The 26325-nt window shown below is 36.4% G+C and overlaps 1 protein-coding gene across 4 annotated transcripts in view; it reads left to right on the top strand.

Annotated features, from left to right (window-relative positions):
- Positions 1–26325, top strand: part of ASAP2 (ArfGAP with SH3 domain, ankyrin repeat and PH domain 2) — a 92803-nt gene that overhangs the window by 59341 nt on the left and 7137 nt on the right. For 2 of the 4 annotated variants that reach the window (XM_052809429.1, XM_052809432.1), the window contains exons 12-26: positions 5400–5487; positions 7383–7431; positions 7541–7707; positions 9073–9206; positions 9950–10044; positions 11734–11923; positions 12353–12438; positions 12635–12750; positions 13236–13303; positions 15153–15266; positions 18406–18661; positions 21119–21280; positions 22178–22346; positions 24057–24124; positions 25795–25907. In XM_052809429.1, the coding sequence (XP_052665389.1) occupies positions 5400–5487; positions 7383–7431; positions 7541–7707; positions 9073–9206; positions 9950–10044; positions 11734–11923; positions 12353–12438; positions 12635–12750; positions 13236–13303; positions 15153–15266; positions 18406–18661; positions 21119–21280; positions 22178–22346; positions 24057–24124; positions 25795–25907 (1875 nt within the window). The remainder of the gene's footprint in view (positions 1–5399; positions 5488–7382; positions 7432–7540; positions 7708–9072; positions 9207–9949; positions 10045–11733; positions 11924–12352; positions 12439–12634; positions 12751–13235; positions 13304–15152; positions 15267–18405; positions 18662–21118; positions 21281–22177; positions 22347–24056; positions 24125–25794; positions 25908–26325) is intronic. The other 2 variants (XM_052809431.1, XM_052809433.1) reach the window with 2 other exon arrangements.

The raw sequence follows: 26325 nt of genomic DNA, 5'->3' as shown, positions 1-26325 counted from the left end.
TAATACAAAAAGGCAAGCTATGCTGCTCTATATTTATAATTTGGAATTAGCTAGATTCCTGATGCAGTGTTTTGAATGTGATGGATACATTTTTTTTAAGGCAGTCTTTCAGAAATATGTCAAGACATACACAGTATCTAAAAATACAACTGTTTTAATGCTCATGGCTGTTAATGGGAAAAAAATGGCTTTTTTAATGACTCAGTTCATGTAAAGTGTTCATATTGTACTAGGCTATCAAAAAATACAAATTCTAACTGGTTTTTTGGAAAGATATGGTTGGGCATTAAGCCATCTTTTAGATATGGGTTAAACAACTTTTCATATTTACAAGACAAACTGAGAGAATGCTGAATCTCTTCTCTCCCCCAGCTTTGCTGCTATATGGGTAATCTGTTACGAAGGTAGCTTTCCTGGGGAATAGCTGTAGGGGAAAATCAACTCTGAAGGCAACTTCTACCAGAATGACAAGAGGTAGAGAGTTAGAAGTCCCTCTTTCTTGGCTACCAATATTTGAAATGCATTAAAAAACTTCTTATATTTATACTTCAAGTTTTAAAACTGTATACTTTCATATTTTGGACCTACTACACTTGGCTTTGAACTCAGCTGGTTTTGCTTTCCCATAACTTTTCTCTTTTTATATTGCTTTCTCAAAACTTTTAAAAAGTTTCTTAAGGCAAAATCAACTCAGTGACAGTATTTCCCATTCTTGGTCTAATAAACAGTCCTGTTTCTTGATCCTGTTATGAACCGTTCTGTTCTTCATCCTGTTATGCCTGTTGCTATGACTACAAGTTGACCCTGGCAGCAAAAATTAATCAATCTCTCATTTGTGCATCTAACCACAAGCTGTTGCCTTCTGAGTTGACAACCAGGAGTTAAGGAGGAGTGCAAAACCAGGCCTGCAAAGTAGAGTTATTACTATGGCTTTGGGATTGTCCACCAGTTTATCCCTGTTCTCATTTGAGTGCATATGAGGGTGTCTTTCTTAGAGAAAAGTCTGTTAGTCTGTTCTATACTGGTGTCTCCATGTGCTGTAAATGCATTTGGCATTGGACAAGCAGTAGTGGTACCAGTAGGAGCGTAGCTAGGGCAGCTCAGAGCTGGCAGAGGCTACAAAATCCACTTGTAGAGCAGAATTTTAGAACTTTCATATGCAAGTACAGTTACTGAGTCTATCAAGATACTGTTGTTGTTCTTTTTTTATAAGCTGTCTACCAGATGGTCTAACATTTTTAGAAGCAGTAAGTTCCCACTGAAATCAGTGGAGCTGTAGCTGGAAATCAGTTGCTAAGGTAGATACTTAAATGTGGGTTTAGTTATGTGGGTTTCACAGGTTTGGTCTTGATCTTTTTATATTACAAAATAAACAATTACCTTCTTGTTTAAAATACATTCCTAAAAAGTATTTTTACTTATTTGCTCACTTTCCCCTTATGTATTGATAGCAGTTTTGTGTAAAAAATTGATGCTTGTTTTATATACATGGGAATGGGTAGAAGTAATTTCTGTTTGTTGAGAATTTTCTGGGCTGCTCTGAACTGAAGCAACGTTGATTTCCAAGATTTCTCAGGGTTGGTATCTCCTGGTCTCTCAAATATGACGTGTCATTCTCTCTTCCCAGCCGTTCATCAAAATGAACCATCTCTCAAATTCAGTTGTCAGTTTTGCTTGCTTTGTCAAATTCAAACTTTTTCCTCTAAAGGCAAAGTATTCTTCATGGCTTTCTGGTTTTTGTTTGAGTAGCCTCTATTTATGAGGGACTGTTTTTTTAGTTAGTTTTCAGAACAGCTATCTTCAGGCAGTTGCACATGCTGTATTCTGACTTAAACTCGCCTGCCAAGTGCTCTCCTGATACGGATGGAGAGACTATGGTTGGTTCTTTGTCAGTCATCCAGCTGTAATGCTGAATACACGTGTCTGCTTTGGCGTATGTACAGAAGTTATACTTCTAGACAACTAAAAGCTTCAAAGAATTTAGCATTCATAGAGCAACGTGCAAGGCAATGGTTGATGGAAAACCAGACGCTGCTCCTTTGTGTAATTATTAGCAGTTTGAAATTTTCTGACATCTACCTGACTGCAATTTAACGCATGTGAATGAAAAAAACAATGATAGAAGCAGGTTGAACCATGTAAATAGGAATTCCTAAGTGGTTTCCAGGTCAAGAAGTCACAAGGGAAAAAACTTACATTTGAGGAACCTCAAATTCCTCAAAATTGATTTGTGTTTAAAGAGCTTCAATGGAATTTGCTGGTTGTCTGCAAAAAAAGGAATATAATCAAGGAATATCAAGGAATCTTTTTGTTGTTGTTGTCTTTCTTTACTGCTGGAAACTTTAATCTACCATTATGATTAACAGGACAATCTGAAGGCAAAAGAATCAGATTTAATCTTTTGATTCTTAAGTAAATCACTGTGATACCCAGAAAAAATGCACGATGAAATCAGCCAACCAGTCTGCTAAGTAAGTGGACACATTTGCTTGTGCCTTTTGTAAAAATCAGCTCTGTATCATGGCACTCCTCGGTATTGTCTTAGAGGCCTAACCTTTTGATTCCTACATTTACTGATTGTTGCCAGAACAGATTATAAGTCAGTTTTGCAGGATAGAGGGTTACCGTTTCTGCAGGAAGGAACATGAGTTGATGCTGATGTCTGTGTGTATGGCATGAAAGGTGGCAGCACATCTTTTCAGAGTGTTGATGTGTTAACATGGGTGTCCAAAAATTCAGCAGTAGTGTGAAATTTAATTGTCTAATCAGGGACTCGAGCAAGAAAAAAGCTCAGAGGTTTCAAACAAATACTGTAGTAGCAGTTACACATTTGTTACCATTTTCTACTTCTAGTGTCTCCTAATCCTGCCAAATGTCCAGATCCAGCCTAGTGTGGCTAAGGAATTTATACAGCCTTATCTCACTTTGTCTTGTGGTGCTAACTTCTCCCCAGGCATCATCTGCCATGTGGTGGAAGTGTGTTGTCCACCAAGTGACGGGCAGATGCCAGGGAGGGGGGGGGGGGGGGGGGGGGGCTGTTATTTGGCTCTAGGATAGAAGCATGAATGAAGTGGTATCAGCCACATGTGAAGATGTCAGGGTTTTTTAATACCCTTGTTAATTTTGACTTGAGGTTAGGAGGTCCTCAGTTAAAAGCTTTGGAATATGTTTGGATTCCAAGATCAGCACATTGGCCCAGGATGTGTTTTAAGTTGTTGCAGCCATTTCTTTGGGTTCTCAGATCCTGATATGGAGTTCTTACGCTGCATTCTCCTACTGAGAGAGATGAGTTCTATGTATAATGGTTCTTCAGAGCTCTCTCAAGCATTTTAGTGGATCCGTTTACAGCTTCATTTTTTTGTAAGTTATAGAAAACTAGTTAGGTCCTGAATGCGCTTCAGGTCCAAAGTCCTGCAGCAAGTGGATTCTTGCTTAACCTGAATTTACTTGCATTTTTACATTCTCATAGAGCCTGTGAGAAAGGTATATATGAGTTGCCCAGTGGCTTGTTTACCAAATACTTATATTTTGATTTTTGTTTGCTTTATTTTGTATTTTCATTATATGCAGCTTCTGGATACTTCTTGGACAGTTACATTAAGAATGTAAACACTGGAAACTTCAGTGCTGTAGATAATAAGTATATTTAAATATAACCGAGAAAATGGGCCCAAGCTAGCATTTTCAAGATGTTTTCTTGTGTGCTTCTAGTTAAAAAGAACTCTTGTTGATAGGCTAAAATAATGAAAACTGTATGCAGTTTTACTACTAAAAGAAATGTCTGGAATTTGAAAAGCTGTTTACTAGGCAGAGTATACAACGAGGTTGTCAATTAATTGTCATCTTGCTGCCTCCAGAACCTCTCTTGGGTACAATTTCTTTTACATTGCCCAGCAAGTGACCTGCAGGTTTGTTGTTTCAAAGCATGCATGACTTTGTTATGTCTACTGCTTACATCGGGCAAAACATGAGTGTGCTGTTTCAAGGACACCATGTTTATTCCCCCCCCCCCCCCTTTTTTTTTAAACAGGAAAAAAAAAGTAATTGTTTCCCTCCTTATGTTTCTCCATGGTTTTTGTTTTTTTACTGGTCTTCAGATATGATGATGTTGTTCTTTTTTGGTCAGCTACATCGTTTTATGAGATTGTTTCAAGGAGATCTGTACTCTTCAGACTTGTTCTCCCTTCTTTTTTGAATGAAATATTTTCATCAATAAATTTAGAAGAGATTGCGAAGGTCTACATATCTTATGATTCATTGCAAGTTAATTACATTATTTGGTAGTTCAGCTTCATTTGATAGTTCTTGTTTAGATGATTAAATCTTGTTTTAGCAACTTGGTAGATTAAAATTGTTAGAATGCAACAGTAAGTGTGGTTATGTGTTTATGTATATTGCTATCTTTGTAATAGTACTTTCCTAATGATTTAAATTACTGTTTTTCAGATGCTATTGTCTAGAGCAGAGTCTCTCTAGTTAAATCTGCTTTAATTATTCTAAAACAAGAGTGAAACTAGTTATCCATTGTAGCAAGTGCAAGCCATTCCTCAAATCAAGTTTGCAAACACAATGTCCTTCTAGGTCCTACCTCAGGTCTGCAGGACAGGCAGGTTAAGGGAAAGAAGAGATTACTGCAGAGATGCTATTTGAAAAGTTTTTGTAGCCTTTATGAGACTTTTTCAAAATGAAGTTTGCTTGTGCATTTTGCTTTTAGTAAAACATTGGCACTTTCTACTCAATAAAGAACTGAAATAGCTGAGAGGAATTTGACTAGAAAATGTATATCATTGTAGACTATATTTTGTTTCACTACATTTTTTAGTAATGAACTATCTCCAATTTAGTTTTGCATATGTTTGTTGCAAGACTTCTCTGTGCAAACTTCTTATTTTCCTTTAATGTGTCCCTTCACTGGTTTAAAAATTGAGCATTTTTTCTAAACTGGTTATCTAGGCTTTCTTTAAAAACATTAGCAGGAGTAAAATTATTTGATTATTGAAAACCTAGACAACTAATTTTTTTAAACTAAATGTCTAAATATTGGAGGATTAAACTTGGGTAAAATCAGTCTGTCTCCTTGTCATACCTGATTCCTTCAGATAAGTGTTACTGGTAAGGTGATCGGAGTAGTGATAATTAAAGTGATTTTACCCCTTTCCCCTTTCAAAATTCTGGTGTCTATCCAGTTATCAGTGAACAAAACAGCCTGATATAAGATAATGAAGTTTACAAACCATGATGCAGAAGAAAACATAAATCAAAATCTGAGTACCTTGAAAATTAAAGTAACAGCCATTTGTCAAGGCTTTTTGGCCAGTGGGATGTTATCCTGTGTTTCTGGACTGCAGGGCTCAGTCAGTATCAATATACTAAAATGTGTATGTTTTATCTTCATATAGGCTAACCGACCTCCAGCAAAGCTCAATCTGTTAACCTGCCAAGTGAAAACAAACCCAGAGGAGAAAAAATGTTTTGATCTCATATCACGTAGGTTTGTTGTTTAGGTCTTTTTACTTGCAGCTAATATCAAAAGAGTTTTGCATTATTTCTGTAGATGTGTCAATAACCCACTTAAACATTTTTGCAATTGTAGAATGCTTCCCTTTATAAAATGCCCTTCCTATGACAATTTACCATTTCACTTATTTTAGCATAATGCAACTAATTGTACCTGTATCTTTGGAAAACCACTTGTTTTTAAAGCTGTCTTTACTCCTTCTTTCTGTATCATTTTGTGCTACCTTACAATAGAGTAACAATGTTTTTTCTGTGACATCATTCTTTATATTGAAAATGTCATAGCTTATTGTCTTGAAAAGTTATGACTTTTGTACAAAATCAAAAGAAGCTTTTAAACCATGACAAAACTTCTTAAAATCTAAGCATAGTGGTCTCTATGCAACTGTGAAGAAAATACTGAAAACTTTTTTAGTTTTGTAATCTCATAACATACAAAGGTGAGATAAAGAGTCTACATATTAAAAACACCAAAACTGAATAATTTTGGGAACCGAATGGGATGATACAACATTGTATAGTAGCAGGTTTCCTTTGTTTTCTCACTGGGACATATTAGTATTATATTTATGGACTCAATAAAAATATATTACTAAAATATATATCTGAAATTATTTGGTGAGAAGAATGTAAATCTATTCATCATTTGTTCCTTTATCGGAGCATAAAGTTCTTTTGTATTTGTAAATGTAAGATATGCTATTTATGTTAATAGACTAGTACTCATGTATGCAATGTACAGCTTTTCCATCTCTGCACAAGCAAGTGGTCTTCCCTGTTTACTTTTACACTTTCTTTCTTTGTTGATGACCACATCACATTTTGCCCAATATCAGCTTATCACAGCATTATCATTTGACCCATCATACATATGACAAGGCATAACCGGCCTCTTAGCCTTCTCCAGATCACTTTTTCATTTTGTTTTACTAGAGTTGAAAAACATTCCTTGTTTTTTAAAAACTGCAAATTGCTGTATCATGGCAAGATAAAATCTCTTATTCTTTATCTAGCACTTCCCTTTCTGTCCTTTCTTATATCCTCAGTCTCTTACTATTTCCCATGTTCGAAACTATCTTTTAATACCTTTTTGCCTGAATATTTTTCAAACTTTAGGAATTTTCAGCCTAGAATTATCTTTTTGCCAGTAGCTTTAGCTCTGTTCTTCTTATCAACTATTCTAATTTTAACTCCAACTCAATCATTAAACTATATCTTATCTCATTTGTTTCATAGACTTAAAATGTATTATGCTTTTTTCTTTAATAGTACACTATGATAACAATGCTTAGAATTACAAAAGTAGTAGTAAATTGAAACTTTTGAGCCTGATTTAATTGAAACAGCTTGGGGCTTATTCTGATAGTAGTTCGGACTTTGTCTGGCAAATTTGTTTTGCCATTTTTGATTACTGTGGTTTTAAGAGCTCATTTGGAAACTTTATATCTTTCTTACATACGCAGATAAACTCAAATATGGACTCTATATTTTACTCACCACTCCCCCCCCCCCCCCCCCCCCCCGCAGAACTTTAGACTTGTGATTACTGAGGTTAAATCTAGAACACGGATAAATTACTATGCTCTTCTGCTGCTTATGCAACAGAAGCACAGCATTGAAGAAAACAGTTTCTGTTTAAAGAGCAACAAGCCACCTTGTATAAACATAGGTATAAACATAGATGAACTGTAGGTAGTAAGAGTGAAACTTGCTAAATAGACTTTTTGCCTGTCAGCGCTCCAGTGATGAGATTGGAGACCTCAGGAGTCATACATCAATTAATTTTAGATTTTTCTGAGAGATTTCTGCAAAATCAGTTTTTCAATCATTTTTTTTAATCAGTATGTGAATTATTTATTGTGCAGACGACAGAACGTACCACTTTCAAGCAGAGGACGAACAGGAATGTCAAATGTGAGTTACTTTGCTAATTTTATTTTTGATACTGGTGTTCTACTGAGACGTTACCTTGAACGTTAGAAGTGCCGAAACATTTAATAGCAAAATATTACTGCCATTTTAGATGGACATCTGTGCTACAAAACAGCAAAGAGGAAGCTTTAAATAACGCATTCAAAGGAGATGATAACACAGGAGAAAATAATATTGTCCAGGAACTGACAAAAGAAATTATATCTGAAGTCCAGAGGATGACTGGAAATGATGTGTGTTGTGACTGTGGAGCACAAGGTGACTCAATTAAGCATATTTCTAATTGGTAAAAATTCTATGTCTCATGAGAGTATTTAAGCTGATGTTTTATGCTTTCACGTTTACTCCTTATCTCACAAAGATTATACACATAGTAGAAGGTGCTAACAATTTAATTGCACTACTTTACTAAGATTGATTTGCTATATGCATATTGTCAGTGGGGAGAAAAGTTAGTAAAAAGTGCTTACTTTTCTCCCATGTATTTTGCTAATTGAAACTGTTGCTTATATAAATCAATTGAACTTATTTTATTAGCCCATATTTTACATAAGATTTAGGTAAAACTGGACAGCAGTAAGATATTTGAAGCATTTTCCTAATAAACCTCAATTTTTCTTTTATGTTTTACTTAATATGTTTAAGGCTGTGCTTATTTGGAAAAGAAGGCACCTGCTGACTATGGTTCATAGTGTTTGCAGTGTTGGTTTTTTTGATCGATGAATTTCTACTTTAATCCTCTTCAAATTATTTTTTAAATAGTGCTGTTTCCTGTGTTCTTTTATGTTACAGAGGCACTGCAGGACTTAAGATTTTTTTGATCTGAAACTGTAGCTGAAAAAATCAGTTCTGAAGCTGTATGCACTTTATAAATCAATAGTAACTTCCAGCAATAGATACTGTATAAAACTATGGGAAGAGTCAATCCTGTTGTCTTTAAAGGAGAAGATTGTAAACAGCTACTACCAAACCTTTATCAAATAAATGAATTTCTAAGCTGTCTAAATCTTCAGAAATTAATTATTTGTCTGGAAGATGAGGGAATGTTACAGCAAGAATGCAAAATACCAGGAGAAAAGACAAGCAAGAGTAACAAAAGGAGAGGGATGAGCCTTAGTATCTTTGAAATAGTTGAGTGAGAGTCCATTGTAGTGCAGTGCTGTATGTATACTTCAGAATCACTGCTGCTTTACTTAGTCTAAAGCCTATACTTGAAATACAAAAAAACCCCAACCCTGTAGGCATTGTTATTTCAGTCTGAACTGCACCTATACCCCCAGCTGAGAATGTGACACCATTGCATTGGTGGTAGAAAAATGCAGTTCCTGAAAGCCGTGTGGAGAATGACAAACTGGACTGTTTGAGCAGCTCACTTGGACAGCAATGTCCTTTAAAAAAAATTTAAAAATTATAAAAAAATTTTGCATCTTCACTTCTTTCACCATTAAAAAAACCATTGATTTGTGTTTCTCAATACAGAAAATGTAAAGATATAAATTAAAAAAACTGATAATTCACATACAGGAATCTTACTTTACAGAATTTCATTTCTGTATACTACATTTTCTAGAATAAAATAATTACCTGAACAAATTTTAATTCTGTGGGTACTTTCTGTTTCAGATCCTACGTGGCTTTCAACAAATTTGGGAATTCTAACTTGCATTGAATGCTCAGGAATCCATAGAGAACTTGGTGTTCACTATTCCAGAATGCAATCACTTACATTAGATGTGCTGGGAACATCTGAACTTCTGGTAATGAAACTGCTTTTATTAACTTAAAAATAGCACTACAAAAGACTTCCAACACAAGTATATTTTTGTCACTTTAACGATAATGTTGTTCCAATCTTGAAAGTTGCCTCTGGATAAACATAATTTAAGAAAGCTTAATTCTTCAAGTTACAGGGAAGCTCCTGGAACATAGTGTCTTACTGTAAACTTTGCCTGATCTTAGAATTCAAATTAGTAGAGGCTTCATATTTTTTGTATTTCCAAACCTTTTTACCGTTGGTTGCTTTTTAAAGGAGCACAGCTGTTTGACATATAAATGTGCCTCTCGGATTAAAAATTGAAGGACTTCACAAGTACTTATTCCATTAATTATTTAGCATTATTTTAGAGGAGAACTTTAATCCTCAAAGGAAAAAAAATGTATTCAGCTTTGCTACACAGAGAAGTTACCATATATCAGCTGCTCTGTGACACTTCATATGTGTGTTCTTACCCAGCACGAAGTATTTTGCATTTATTGTATGAGCTGGTGTCTTAATGGACTATTCTGCAGTTACTTGTTTGTGTATTAAATCCTAGCTGAAAACTGACATCCAAAAAGGTACCTACTTTGTTCCCAATCACTGACATAGTAGCAGAACTAAGAATCAGAACTAAAAAGTCCCAAGCCCCATTTTCCCTTGTCCTCCCACTAGTATGTGCATGGCCAATAACCGAACATGTTTCTTAAGTGAGCTGTGGATTTTTTTTTTTTTTTTTAACAGCTTGCAAAGAATATTGGGAATGCTGGGTTTAATGAGATTATGGAATTCTGTCTGCCAGTTGATGAGATGGTCAAACCTAATCCAAGCAGCGATATGTAAGTAAAGAGCCACTACTTCTGAAAAAGGCAGGCATTTAATTTAATATTGCTAATGGGTTGTGCCATTATGGTTTGCACCAGCAGGCCATGGAAGATATATGTCTTTATATATAGCCTTATAGCCAAGGAGTAAACCTTTTTTCTGATGCTTTGCGTGTGTTTTATTGAACTTTATCTGATCATACCTTCCCTAATAAGGATTATTTTACCAACTCTCTGAATCATGATTTGGGGGACAGAAACAAATTAAACATGACTTGTTGGGAATTTTAAAGACACACAAGGGTAGGGATTAAAAAAAAAGCTATTATTTTTGCGCTATTTAAACACAAAATAGAAACTGAAGTAAGGTGTACATTTTGCCTGAAGGATACTGAACACCTAGTGTTTAGAAACTACACCTAGGACTTAAGTCTGTAACTATATGGAATAAAGACAGAACATATAGTTGAATTCCTCAAAACCACTGAACAGTGATGGCAGAGACATAGCAAGGACAGCTGCCTACTTGGCTGGATACTACTCCATCGTAAAAGACCTAGTAAATGATGCAGAAACAAACCCAGAAGAATTGGCTTTGGATGAAGCTGATTTTACATTATCTGGACTTTCACCATTCTGACAGAACCAATGTTAAACCGTGCAGTTTAAATAATTTTTGACTACCACTATCAGTAATAATATAGAATATTAATATTAATTTTACTGAATGCTAAATCAATAGTATAAGAAGACTTCTAAAAATTGATATTTTAAAAAAATCATTTAGTTTGATACATCTACATATTGAATTTGGGGCTTTTTTAATGAAATGAGAACCTGAAGACAGACACTTTTGTAAAACTATGAAGGAATACTGTCATATGCTTTAGGAACAAGAGCTATCCATTGATTCAGTTTATTATTATTTGGATTTTTTTCTTTTTGCTCATTATATAGTATCTAGATGATGAAGTATGGCTTTGTTAAATGTCTTCTGTGCAATGTTGTGTACATCCCAAGAGCTGTTAAGGAGTTATGCCTTTGGGAGGTATGCAACTTCCTGTCTTGCTGTGATGGGAAGAGGAGTAGCCATTTGTTAGCTGGGTATCAACAGCAAAAGTGATAACTCATGTGCTGATTCAAGTGTACTACGTTTTCGCCTCAGTTTAGAGGCGAAACTAAAAAATCCATTACATCCTCCCTGTTACAGTTGTGGTGAAGAGTTGCTTTACAAAACATACTAACTGCTGTGAATACAGATCCAAGGCCTGGATAGTCTGTGCAGAGGTATAAGACAGATTTTTGTATCCCATGCCTTCCATCCCTTTCCAGCATATGTAGGAGTACAAGTCAGGTAAACACAAACCTGCAAGGCTGCTGTTAGCAAACCAGCATTATGAAGCTTTGATGTATCTTTCGTACATAGAGCTCGGTAATCTTGATCTCAACTTCACGCCAGAGTTCAGAAGGGAAAATTCACAGTCTGTCTTTGTACTGGATATTTGATTCATCTTCTGTAGCTACATTTCATACTGGAAATACGAGACTGCATGGCTTATGTGCGTATTTAAAAACAAAAATTATCATAATGAATGAGAAATAGTCTTTCTCAGATTTTATTTCAAATTACTTGCATGTATTTATGGAAATCCTAACGTGTATCTTCTGCTAAAAGTTATAGAAATAACTTATATTCAATTTCAGGAATGCAAGAAAAGATTATATTACTGCCAAGTATATTGAGAGAAAATATGCAAGGAAGAAGCATGCTGACAATGCAGCTAAATTGCACGCTCTTTGTGAAGCAGTCAAATCAAGAGACATTCTTGGATTAGTCCAAGTATATGCTGACGGTGTGGATCTCACAGAAAAAATTCCACTGGCCAATGGCCATGTAAGTGTTGTAAATTTTATTAGACAAATTGTTATAAGTGCAATATGTTTTCATGAATTAAAAAGGACTATTTTTTTCTTATTTGAAAATAAGATTTGAAACAGTTTTGAACACTTGTCCTTTTAATGATGTAATTTAACAATAACAAAATATATTAAATAGTTTAATCTAAATTTTTTCCAAATACTATCATATTTTAAATGTATTAAAACATTAAACCATCCAATAATCTATTAGTTTTCAACCCATTTGTTTACTTTAAAGGAAAGAAAGGGAAGCAGTAAAAGTCTTCACAAGAAATATTTTCATGGTAGCAAGTCTAAATATTTTGAAATTAAATGTTTTATTTGATCTAATGTATGTCTCACTAAAACTTCTGCTTCTCTGTAGATCAGAAGAAACAAATGTGTTCTTTTGTTTTATTCTTAGGAGCAAGACGAAACAGCACTTCACCTTGCTGTTAGGTCAGTTGATCGAACATCCCTTCATATAGTTGACTTTTTAGTGCAGAACAGGTAAGTGTATGGAAAACTATTAAAATATTATTGATGCTGCTTTTATTTCAAGTAATACTAATACTAAATGAATACAAGTACTAAAACTAATTCTAGTATTGCAAATGTAATTTTATTCTTTGAAAATCTTGTAATAAGGTTTATTAATACAGGGTAGGAAACTAAATCAGTTTTCTTCTTTCTTATACTCCAATAGTGGCAATCTAGATAAGCAAACATGTAAAGGTAGCACAGCCCTGCATTACTGCTGTCTAACGGACAACGTTGAGTGCCTCAAACTGCTGCTGAGAGGAAAGGCTTCTATTGAAATAGGTAAAAGGGTAATGTGTACTTCAATTTCATATTTGTCACTGCTTCAGATAAGAAACAGTGAAGGTGGAATAAGTGCGTTTTCTCTTCAACTGTTTATCATAATTCTGTGAATATAAACTTCATCATTAAAAACCCCCAATATTCACAGTTTATTTCAAGTTTAAAATTGACTTATACATTACACTTGTTTTTTACACAAATTTAGATAAGTAAGTACAAAGATTTTTAACTGATACCTTGTTGCCTAGTTATATACTGCCATTTCATGCCTACGATTCCATATATATGGCATGTTGAGTTGCTACTGCTTGTCATGTTCAGAGGATTGGTATGAGTTGGACCTACATACGAAGGAAAGAGATTAATTTTAGAGTGTGTTGGTCTAGTACTTCACTATGTAGCTACAGATTTGTCTTTAACTTTAGTAATGGACATGCTAATAGTGACACCTATCATCATAACTTTCTTTTCTTGCTGTAATACAGCTAATGAATCAGGAGAGACGCCACTTGATATAGCTAAACGTTTAAAACATACTCACTGTGAAGAGTTGGTAAGTGTTGCATCTTTCTGTGTCTTTGTGCATTTACAAGCAGAATCATGTCTGAATATTTAACAGTTTACAGTTGAATATATCAATGAATATATTCCAGATGGAATAGTTGTACACTTAGAAATAGTTATATGCTTATATCAACTTATATGCTTTTAAGAAGAAAATTATATTTCTTTTTAGATGCTTTGGAAATGCTAAACTTCTTGGGGCCAGGGTATGATTCTGTTTGAACTAATAGTCCCAGATCCACAAGTAAGATCCCCACAGTAAGTTTGCAGACAACACCAAGTTGGGCGGGAGTGTTGATCTGCTTGGGGGTAGGAAGGCTCTACAGAGGGATCTGGACAGGCTGGATCGATGGGCTGAGGATAACTGTATGAGGTTCAACAAGGACATGTGCCAGGTCCTGCACCTGGGTCACAACAACCCCATGCAAGGCTACAGGCTTGGGGAAGAGTGGCTGGAAAGCTGCCTGGTGGAAAAGGACGATGTATTGGTCAACAGCCAGCTGAATATGAGCCGGCAGTGTGCCCAGGTGGCCAAGAAGGCCAAGGACATCCTGGCTTGTATCAGAAATAGTGTGGCCAGCAGGACTAGGGAAGTGATCATCCCCCTGTACTCAGCACTGGTGAGGCTGCACCTCGAGTACTGTGTTCAGTTTTGGGCCCCTCACTACAAGACAGACATTGAGGTGCTGGAGCGTGTCCAGAGAAGGGCAACGAAGCTGATGAAGGGTCTAGAGCACAAGTCTGATGAGGAGCGGCTGAGGGAACTGGGGTTGTTTAGCATAGAGAAGAGGAGGCTGAGGGGAGACCCTATCACTCTCTACAACTACATGGAAGGAGGTTGTAGCGAGGTGGGGGTCGGTCTCTTCTCCCAAGTAACAAGCAATAGGATGAGAGGAAACGGCCTCAAGTGGCACCAGGGGAGGTTTAGGTTGGATATTAGGAAAAATTTCTTCACCGAAAGGGTTGTCAAGCACTGGAACAGGCTGCCCAGGGAAGTGGTTGAGTCACCACCCCTGGAGGTATTTAAAAGATGTGTAGATGTGGTGCTTAGGGACATGGTTTAGTGGTGGACTTGTCAGTGTTAGGTTTACGGTTGGACTCGATGATCTTAAAGGTCCTTTCCAACCTAAGTGATTCTGTGATTCTGAGTATCTGACATCTCATTGAAATCTAATCACTGAAGTACTTATTATGGGTGAAGGCCATGGATGACAGCCATTTTCTTGTTGCCCAGAGAAGTTGTGGATGCCCCATCATTGGAAGTGTCCAATGTCAGGTTGGATGGGACTTTGAGCAACCTGATCTAGTGGAAGATGTCCATGCCTATGGCAGGGGAGGAGGGGGTGGGGGTGGTGGACTAGATGGTCTTTAAAGGTCCATTCCAACCCAAACCATTCTGTGATTCTATGAGAAGTTGGCTACCATCACTACTTTTAGTAAGCAAGAGAAATGGATTAGTGGGGTCAAGGCTTCTTGCTAAGTGAGTCTGAAAAAAATATGCCATTGCAGTTAATTTCTTTGACTTGCAATTTCTAGATCAAAGCAAATAGGATGTGGTGGTTGTCAGAAAATGGAGAATGGACCTACTGTGGTTAATGAAAAGCCTAGTTGCTTTTGATTTATTTGTGTTGTATTTGGTCACAGAGATGAATTCTTTAAACTTACCCCAGTGCAGTAACTTTCCAGATTACTGACATCTGTTTTTAAAATAAAAGTAATATTTGTACTTAGAAACCAAGGTTCCTTCTGTATGTTGTTTTGTTGAGTTTTTAAATACGTTGTTTTAAAGTAAGTACTGCACATAGCATAGGTGTCAACAGTCATCTTTTTTTCTTTAGCTTACTCAAGCACTGTCCGGAAGATTTAATTCTCATGTTCATGTAGAATATGAATGGCGGTTACTCCATGAAGATCTAGACGAAAGTGATGATGATGTGGATGAAAAGCTGCAGGTTTGTATCAATACATTTATTATTTTTCTGTACACATATATGTGTAAGCATGGTGTTCATAATGATTTCAGTAACGCTACTTTTTACTATAGGTATGAAGGCACTGTGAAATTAAGTTCTGTAGCAAAATGTAGCAGCTTAAATTTTATTTCCTTAAATTATAGTTTGTCTTCTTTTTCCTCTTTAATATAAGGTATGAAACGTATGACTGTGGTGCTGATCAAACTGTGATTAGCCAGATGTATCTCTTTTTTAATGGAGTCAGTAGTTTGTTTCAGTACATCAGGAATATTTAGATCTGCTGACCGTGAAGCAGAACTAACATGAGCTAGGAAAATTGCCTTTATAAAGAGAGGCACCTTATAGTATCTCCTCATGTTTGTGAAAGAGCTCCAGTCGATGGCTTTAATTTTGAAACAGTTTATGCATTGGCTTGTCTTTAGTGAAACTAAACTAGTGCATTAAATAAGTTATGTCCATTAATAGCAGGGTAGGGTCTTGATTCTGAATCTTCATGTAAAAATATTTTTGGTCTTCTCCCTTTTCATACCTGAAATTTCTGGTGGTGTTGTGGTGCTATTGCATCCAGAATCACAGAATGGTTGGGATTGGGAGGGACCTCTGAAGGTCATCTGGTCCAACCCGCTGCTAAAGCAGGGTCACCTAGAGCCAGTTGCTCAGGACCATGTCCAGATGGCTTTTGAATATCTCCACGGATTGTCATATTACAAGTATTACAAAGTATTCCAGTAGCATAGGAACTTAATTGCATTTTCAAAATTTAATTTCCCAATTTAGGGACCAACTTCAAAAAGTATTTAAGCACCTAAACATACAGGCAGGGAACAAACTACCATGTTTTGATACCTGAACAACACTTAAAATTGGCTTGTATTTCTAGGGGCCAAGTAATTTGAAATGACATATAGGCTCCTAAAGACTAATGACATTCTGAAACTTTCATAATTTGAAGTATTCCAGAGAAGTATTGAACACATTTTCCTTGTTGCGTGTGCAGTGTTATAATTGCTTATGTCTTTTCTGCTTCCTTTACAAAGTGCAAGGAATACACAATAGGCTTTATATTAGTTAACCTTCAGATTTTAGCACAACCTTTTTTTTCCTCTTGAAAGTAGCTAACAAAAACCCCTTTCTCTTCTGGATGATGAAATTTGACTTTTTTGTTTCTACAAGTTTTAGCATTTTAATACTTCTCTTGCAAATCCTCCATCTCAGCTAGAGCATGAATTACTAATACTCTAATTAATAACATAAAACCAGATCTTGTGTGTTGGGTTTTTCTTTGTTTTCAGAAATATTAAACCCTGACAGCCATAGGTTCATTTTCTTTGCCTTCACAGAATATCTTTAAAAATGCTAGGTCATCAGACCATTGAATTGGCTTAATCTTTTGGAGACTAATTTTGACATCAGTAAGTTTCCTCTGTTGCAGAATACCGTTTTTGCAAGATTTTGTCTGCATAGGATTCTTCTCCCCATGTCCTGTCTCTTTAGTCCAAGGTAGCTATTACGTCTGGTGCTTGACTTGGACTAGTTAGCAACAACGAACAAAAAACATGTCACGAGCCATCACTTTCAAAGCACAATTGCTACCTTCTGAGACTTTTCTTAAGATTTTTCTTGAGAATTTTGGTATCTGTGCAAGAATCTGGAATCCGTGAGCTGCTAAACTCAGTTCTTCTGGGTGAGCTTTCATATTATATCCCGGTATTTATGTATTCCTGTATATTGTATCACCATTCAGATAATAACAGCGGTAATGACTTTTGATAAAGCAGCTTGAAACTTTCTGTTATGTTTTAGCTGGAAAAAATGAAATCTCTGTAAAACGTTTTGGGTAATTTACAGCTAGATACCTAGCAAGTCCCTTTCTGGGACACTTTAAATTTGTGTTTTTGATCTGTTTTTTCCTTCACTTCTTTCTTTGTTGCCAGTTGCCTTCTTCAGTTGAGTGTTCTGTTTTTGTCTAGTCCCTGAGCTCCATCTCATATAGGCAGTTATCTGCTACTTAGCAATGAGGCTAAAGTAATGAAACTGCTACTTCACTGCCCGCTCTTAATAGGCTTATACTACAGGGACTTTAGAAAGGAGATTAAGGACTATTAATCACAGACTAGTGTCTATGACTACATTGAATGCACTGGTGAATACTGCTGTTGCTTAGGATCACATCAGAGTTCTGTTTATAGATGTCAAGCTATTGGGCTTGTCTCTCTTTCTCATAAAGCAATTGAATAGATTTTGTAATCTTCATCAGAGAAAGTCATGTCTGAAATTGAAGTTCTTTTAGTCCAGAAGTTTTCATATAAAAAAAGAGTCTAACCTAAAAGAAGGCTAAGACAGTCCAACTGGTTTATGCTGCTGTTCTACACTCTGGCTGCCTGGTTCTACCTCATTTTTTGCCTCCATTCTGGCAGACATTTGTCCCTGTATTGAGCTCTTCCAGTTTGGTAAACCAGTGAAATGCTAAATCAACAAAATAAAAAAGAACTTTCTGCTGGTTTAGAAAGCAGAAGCAAGTGTGGGCTGAAACAAATACCAGAACCAGGACAGTGGAGAGGTCAGGGAATGGAGAGTGTCAGCCAGTGAGGAGTGAGGCTGCTGAGGCAAAGTAAAGGTAGGGATTAATGCGTTTGGCTGTCACGTACATCATTCTCATAAATCTTTGAACTATAATGCTGTGCTGTAACATGTCTAAAAGCCCTACATGATCAATCCAGAGTAAGCATTGAATATATTCAGAGGAAAATCAATTGCTTATTTGTGATACTGTTAGAATAAATCTTTATTCTGCCTAAATGCTATTACTATAAATGCGTATTTTAATTTCATACAGACAGTACGTCAGTGACATGTTTATCTAACACTATTTCTAAAGGCACATTTATGCTCTCTGCGCTGTGGATTGTTACAACCCATTCCTATACTAACCACATGAATTTATAACTCCAGCTATTTTAATTATCATTTGACAACAATAATTACGTATTAAAAGCAACAAAAATGCATTTTAGAAGCCATTTTTTCTTTCTAGAAACTAATAACTGTCTATGAACTAATCAACAAAATGAGTACAACTAATGTGGTATGAGTGAGTACTTCTGTTACTGTGTTTAAGCAACCCAGTCCCAATCGGAGAGAGGACAGGCCTGTCAGCTTCTATCAACTTGGATCAAACCAACTTCAGCCTAATGTAGCATCCTTGGCAAGAGATGCAGCGAACATTGCTAAGGATAAGCAAAGAGGATTTATGCCGAGTATATTACAGAACGAAACATATGGAGCAATACTCAGTGGCAGTCCACCTCCCATTCAGCCTGCAGTACCTGTTACAAGTAGTGCACCTCCTCTACCTCCAAGGAATATTGGCAAAGGTACTAACACCGGAAAATATCATTGTACGTTAGAAGAATGGGATCATAATGTATTTTTTTATTATTGGTACATTTTTAGGTTTTCTTTTACAGTTACTTTGCACAGGTAAGTATTGGAACAGTTTATTGATGACTTCATTTTATATACTTGAAGTGAATCTGCACAACCTGTTCTGATTTTGATTTTCAGTATACCTGCAAGAAAGTACACAGTAGTGTTTGGGAAGACAATGCCCAGGTAACCTCAATAGATCTAAACAATTTATTAAAAGGAGGGCTGCAGTCAATTTAGTTCAGCAATTTTTTTGTTGTTGTTGTTATATTCCATCTTCTCATACTTCTGTTTCTTGAAGATGTCATTGTCAGAGTTCAATTTAAATGTACCATTTCAATAGCATTTGGCTGCTGTGGAAAATTGTTTTAAGACCTGGGCAAATGGAGAGTGTATGCAGAACTTGAGAGGTTTTAATCTTGCAAAGTCTTCTCTTAATAAATATATGCTTCAAGGTTGTTTAAATAAAAGTGTAAGTGTCATGATGGGTCATTTTAGAGAACTGGTAGCTGACTGAAATTGTAACTGCCAATTACTGGTTATACCCTGATCAGCAGTGTAAAATGTACATGTATCATCCTGGTTCAGAAGGGTTGTGTGCTTGCAAAATCTACCATTAAAGCTGATGCTGTGAACTTCATTCTTACCTTCACATATAATCTCTTTGGATCATATTAAAGAAGTGTAGAGAAATCTGTATAGGTCCTCTTTGTACCGTACATGTTCGGTGTGTTTCATTGTTCTAATACCTTTGTTAATCCAGCAGCTTTCATTGATGCTAAATTTATGTAAAGTTCAATTCAAGAAAAATGACTATGTAAACGTGTGGTCTTCTATGGTGCTGTCATTCAGACTCCGTAAGAGGAGATATGAGTGGGGAATGTTCTAGGCATACGTGAGTGGCTTCTGCCTTTGGGAGCACTGTGCAGAGGTCAGAATGCAAGATGCCGTACACCAGTGATTGTGTCCAAGATGGCAAATTGAACATCCGTGTAATATGAAAAGTCAGTTATTGCTCTCACAGGAATGGCTACAGCATAAAAGTCGGATTAAAATGTTCTTTTGGGGGTGGAAAAACTGAGAACAGTAGCATGGGACTGGGGGCAGTTTAGCAGCATATAAAACTTAACCAAGGTGGGATTCCTTTCGTCTAACATTTTTGCATGAAGTCGAAGCTTAATATCTAGACACTTTTGTTACTTGATGGAAAAGAATGTTTCCCTCACCAAACAGGAAAAATCACCAAGGAGCTTGCATAGTCTGTTCAGCTGTTAGATTCTATCTCTAAATTAGTAATACAATTGGATAGTTAAAAAGACTGTTTTACCCTTTGATATTATTTTAATCATGGCCAACCGTACTATTTTACCCACTCTTTGCCCTTCATTAAATGACACTTTTCAAAGAGTGTCATTTTAATTTCATTCCCAACCCCAGACTTCTTGGCACCAGTACAGTGCAACTCATGCCAAGAAAGCATGCTGCCTGGCTTAGATTATTAGCTCATATTCTTTACTCTAGCAATGTATTAGCCTATTATTTTATATTCTTAGTTAAAAGCTATAATAGTATCATCAATCTTAGCTTCTTGTTGATTGCTGATGTTGTTGATGTTATGCTTATGGTGTATTGTTACTCTTTTATCCTCTTAGCTTTAGGCTGTTCTCCAAGTCTTCTGAGCCTTTTATGCTTTTCCCTGCAACCTAGTATTTATTCATACCTTACTCTGTTTCATCTTTTCTTAATATGATGCTCATGTGCTGAGTAGAGAGAAGCGGCATGATATGTGCTAAATATTGGCATTATGAAGAAAATCTGTAGTGTGTTTTTATGAAATGGGCAGGCAGCTCATCAGCGTAAGAATGGAGTCATTTAGGAGGCCCCGAAGAAGTCATACTTTGTAACTGTTTCATGAGTAGTTATTATAGCTTTTTACTTGGGTGAAATTCAGAATTACAGTTTTATGTCAATTCCAAGTCAAACCTGATGTTTCACTTTGAGTCAGCAATGTCTGCTAATGGTCACTCAAGAGTGAGGTCCTTTTCATGCAGTACCTGAGAAGATTACAGCTATCAGTCAGGGATTAAAGAAGGTAGCAAGACGTGCCTTCTGTCATCTTGTTGAGAAATTTCTGCTTTTTCAAGCATTGACATATTTTAAAGTAATGACTGGAGACAAATTTTACTTAGGTAAAGTGTTAGTAAGACTTCACCCAGAAACTTCTGTGTAATTTTTTTACACCAGACTCTTGATTTCTGCTCTGGCATTCCAGCAGGATGGCAGTGGTTCCTATTGCTGAATATAGTGGTCTAGCTGCACCATTTTTAAAAGCACGGGTGTGAATATTAACACTTTGTGCTTAGGGTAAGCAATAATAATAATACAGTATTTTCCTCTCTTTTTAGTTCAGCCTTCAGTTCTTGGCAGTGGTATTCAGACAATTTCTTCATCTAATGCAATGTGGAAGACAAATTCTTTAGGAGTGGAAAGTATAAGCAGGCAGAGGTCTTCATCAGATCCACCAGCTATTCATCCCCCTGTGCCGCCATTGCGTGTAACATCTACAAGTATGTTTCCACTTTCCCCTGTTTTCCCTTCTGCTGTATCTAATCATAGTTGGCTTATTTTTCCATTTCCACAACTCATACTTCCTCTTTTGGTGACTGTAGCTTTGGCCTATCGTTCCCATCCAGTAACTTTGTACGAGCTGTCTTCTCTGATGTTCCAGTGAGGACTCTATAGTGTAGTGCAGGGCCAACAGGAAATACTAGCTATTACTAGAGCTAAAGAGCTCTTCACTTTGTATATATAGTTTCAATGCTGCATTTCTCACTAGTTGTAAAGATGAGTGTTACACGTAGGTCTGGGGCTATGTCTCCGCATTGTGCTTGATTCTTGTGAACCGCAGGAATGCGAAAAGATGTTTTAATGCATTGCCAGCTGCTGTTGTGGTGGTTTCAAGAATTCAGTAGAAATTTTAATTAATTGCTAAACCTAATGTGAAGTTAGATGTTAATCGTAACAGGATTTTAAGAAAAGATGTTCCTCTAAATAAAATTTCTCAGATATTATTCACTCAGTTACTTTTCCGTAAAACACAGACTGAAGGCCTTGATTGAGCAAACAATATTAGCACTTTATTACATACATTCTGAGCTACTATTTTCAAGAATATGACTGACTTTGGTAAGAATTTTCTTTGCTTGTACTTTAATGCTTGAATGAATTGAAGTACCTGTGAGCTCTCTGACCTTGACTAGGTGAAACAAAAGGTAGACCTCTTTCCAAAGAGGTCTCCTTCCGATGGGAGGATTGCTTTCTGTTCAAGTTATTGAGTACATTAGTAAAGCATTTTTCTTGGATGGGGGTAAATCCTGTAATGGGAAAACCTGTGGATGAGAACCCAAGAAACAAAATGGTAAATAGAAATTTAATTAATTTCACTGTCTAACTTTCTTCCATAGATGTGCTTTCTCTAGCACCACCGCCTCCAGTGGCAAAGACAGCCAGCATTATTGAAGCTTTGAACCAGCAATCTAAACAGCAACCACCTCCTCCACAAACTAAGCCAACCCCACCACCACTGCCCCCACAACCTCCTAGTAGAATCTCTCAAAGAAAGCCTATTCCTGGGTAATTGTGATGTCATTTTAGTATTTTATATATTTCATATTTATTAGTAACTTTTCAATTTTATGGTATATAACATGCAAGTCATCTATAAAGCATGCATATTTTTGCCAATTATGTGTTCTAGAGTATGGGAATGAACACAAGGCAGACACTAAGGGAGCAGATTGCAAGGATTCACACAGTAAAAACAAGACAGCCCAGTGATTTAAGATTGTATGACTTGCGGAATATCTACAGAATGCTTAGCCGTGATGGAAATAAGAAGCCACAAAGAATAATCCATTTCTAATTCTCATCTAATAATGAAGAAGAGAAAATGGGATCTTATGTCTGATTGTGCCATTTATTGTTCACATGCTTTCTGTGGGTTCAGTTCCATTCAATATTTTCATTCATGGCAGGAGTAGAGAGATGTGGAACACAAAATACCGGTTTTAAATTTGCAGGAAACAAAGTTAGGAGGGACAAGTGTACTGGAAGACAGGATTATATCCAAAGCAGCCTTGAGAAACTGGAGTAGTGGTCAAGGGAGAAGAGGGGTGTTATTCAGTAAGCAACACTTACTACTTAAGAACAATCAACTACAAAAACGAAGCATGGAGAACAGCAGAGTATGGTTAAGCACAAGTCCTTAAGAGAAGGATCTACAAGGACATAGTGAATCATAAATAAAAGTAAGTCAGACGACTCATGCCGTTGTGGAAGAGTCAAAGAGAAATAGTATTGTTTGATTATAGCCCGCAAACCATGTAAATTAATCCTTCCAATTGACTCCACATCAGTAATGGCTCAGCTGGACTACTGTGTTCAGTTTGGGGCATTGCAGTAAAATAAAGGTACAAAATAGTGAGGCAGAAACCAGGGGAGATCAGTAAGGTAATGAGAAGTGTAGAAAAGATGACCTGTGAGAAAAGTTTGGAAGAAATAAGATTCTCTTACATTTTCTGAAAAAGAAATTGTAGCATAGATACACGTCTTCAAATATGTACAAAGTGTTGGATTATGCCATTCCTTTTTACATCTCATGACGGCTCTAAAAAAGAAGACTTTTGTTTAAGTTTTGGCAAGAATAATTTAGTTAGACACTAGGGAAAGCTTTCCAAAAGTAAGCATAGGGAAATATCATAGTAACTTGTCTGAGAAGTTTTTGGATTCTCTGACACTGAAAATTTGACAGAGTACACCCTATACAAACTTAGATAGTTATAAGATACAGGGACATGTATGTGTATATGTGAGAAATAATATATATGGTTGATCCTTTGTGAATTAAAGAGGTAAACAACCTTTAACCTTTGAGCTCCCTTTCTTGTCCTTTGATTGAGTATACCATACTAAGTAAAAGGGAGAAGCAACTTGCTGAAGCTTGCTGTAACATACAGACTAATACGGATACATAATTTTAACAAAGAATTTTAAAATAGCAGGGAAAGGAATTTCAGAACTTAAGAAAAGAAAATCTGCGCTACACAAATTGCAGTAATTGAACCTATGTTATTCTTCTGCCTTACCTTTTTAAATTAAATGCAACTTACGATTGATGTAGTCAAAAATACGGAAGCAAAGTAGTATTTTTAAAAAGCCAAATAGCTGTTACCAGAATATACTGAAGACATGACAAGAATTTTATAATTTGAAAAATACTCTGTATTGTTGCCTTTCAAGTTCTTGTTTGTTCTTAAATGGGTGAATTTCTAACTTTCTGTACAGGACTGAAAAGTTGTCTGGCTTAACTAACAAAGGGCAGTCCAGAGGACTTGGGTCTCTACAACAAACCGGTAATGGTGATTTAAAGATGTATTTTATTGTAATTAAGCTATCATTATAGCAGCCTAAGGAAGGGGGGGGCGGTATTTACCTTACACATCTAAATACAGTCAGTACCAGCATTATTCTTGTTTCTCTTCTTGACTGTGCAGGCCCTGATGCCTCAAGCTCTTCTGCATGAACAGAGTTATGGGCCAATTAATGTAAATAATGGGGCCATGCAATAAGAAACAGAATCACAGAATGGTTGACGTTGAGAGGGACCTCTGGAAGTTATCTGGCCCAACCCCTCTGCTCAAGCAGGGCCACCAAAAGCCAGGTGCCCAAGACCATGTTCAGATGGCTTTTGAGTATCCTGAAGGATGGAGACTCCACAGCCTCCCTGGGCAACCTGTGCCAGTGCTGGATCACCCTCACAGTAACAAAGTGTTTCCTGATGTTCAGGCAGCACCTCCTGTTTTTTGGTTTGTGGCCATTGCCTCTGGTCCTGCTTTCCAGCTGGGTGGCCACCAGCATATGTTGGTGCATGGGCTTGTTTGTCCCCAGGTGCAGGATTTTGCACTTCCTTGCTCCAGATTTTCCCCAGGTCTCTGGCACCCAGGATTCCTGAAGACCTGTCTTGCTAGTAAAGGCTGAGGCAAAGAAGGCATTCAGTACCTCAGCCTGTTCCATGTCCTGTGTAACCAGAGCATCTCATTGAGCAATGGGCCCACGTTTTCCCTGATTTTCCTTTTGATGTCTGTGTATTTATAGAAGCCCTTCTTCTTGTCTTTGACATCCCTTGCAAGATTTAATTCCAGTTGGGCTTTAGCTTTCCTAACCTCACCTAAACCCCACTCAAACAAAGGATGCATTATGAAAACTTCAGTTAGTTTACTCTCTTGTTTGCATGTGTCATAAACAAGGTAATAGACACACATTTTAGAATAGAAAAATGTGTTTCTAGTTCGAAAATCTAAAGCTCATATAGTATCACATTTAATTAAATTGCAAATTGATATTGCTTTTTTCATTATAACGAACAGACTTCATTATTCAGAGTTTATTATTCATTCTGCACTTTTCGTTGTTCAAAGTAACTACTACTTTGCGATATTACAATAATGTCATCTCAATAAAATGTCTGAAGTAAAGTTTGTGTGGATTCTGTGGTGGTTGTAGTGGAATTTCTCCTGCCCAATTTCCCCTTCTGTTGTATATATTATGTTCATAGGTTCTTACTGTGATTCTTTTTTATTGCCCCTTGGTATACCCAAGGGGAATTTACTAATGACTATTTGTCATCTGTGTCAGGAGCCTCCTGTGAAGGATACAGCATCTTGATAATGATGGTCTTTACTAGAAAAGCAGGGTTCTAAAAGCACAGAGTCTGTAGTGAGCGAATGGGGAAATGGGATATTTGGTTCTGCTCTCATCTGTTTTATAGGCTTTTTTCTCTTTTAGCATATCCACAGTATTGAAGGTCTTAGGTAGTTGTCTTTGGAAAAAGAAACCTTTTTTGGTAAGGAAAAGGATAGAAAAATTCTGTTTAGTTATTTAGAAAGAACCATTAAAAAATGAAATACTCATGGGATGTAAGATAATTTGTATCCTTTAAAGAAAAATTAATTTGGTTTCAATTTGTATCATCACTGTTATTTTTTAAAGCATGCCTGAAATTTACTTGTTTTACTTACCTTAGCAGCAGGAGAGTCGTCTTCTGTATGCGAAATTCCAGTAACACAGACTGGTTCTACAACAAATACTTTGGCACAAATCCAGCCACCAGCACCAATGCCAAGGAAATCACAAATAGTAAGTAGACAGTCTGGGGTTTGATTTTATTAAATCTTCCATATTCTATCAAACACACTGTTGACATAGTAGTGTATCCTGTTACGGAGAAAGTGTGAGAATCATGAAAAATACAAAGCCTGTATCCTGTGTTAAACATGTGCATGACATGTACTAAGTATTTATGAAAACTTTGCTTTTCTTGCATTTCCTGTATGATAGTATGTGATTTTAAATTAAAAAAAAAAAAAGCTAACAAAAACCAAAGAGAAACCAAAGAAAAAAGTATGGATTCTTTGCTTGTGTCCAAATGTGACCAACACAATCCACAGAATGTATGGCGTGACTTACTGAAGGTAGGTAAGCTTCATAAGTTAGTTGAGCTTGGTGAGCAGTCACTTGTAGATCATATGTAACTTCATTCTTAAACTTGAGTGAA

Source organism: Harpia harpyja, chromosome 15 (assembly GCF_026419915.1).
Source record: "Harpia harpyja isolate bHarHar1 chromosome 15, bHarHar1 primary haplotype, whole genome shotgun sequence".
Taxonomy (NCBI): Eukaryota; Metazoa; Chordata; class Aves; order Accipitriformes; family Accipitridae; genus Harpia; species Harpia harpyja.
This window is presented reverse-complemented; position numbering and strand designations above follow the sequence as displayed.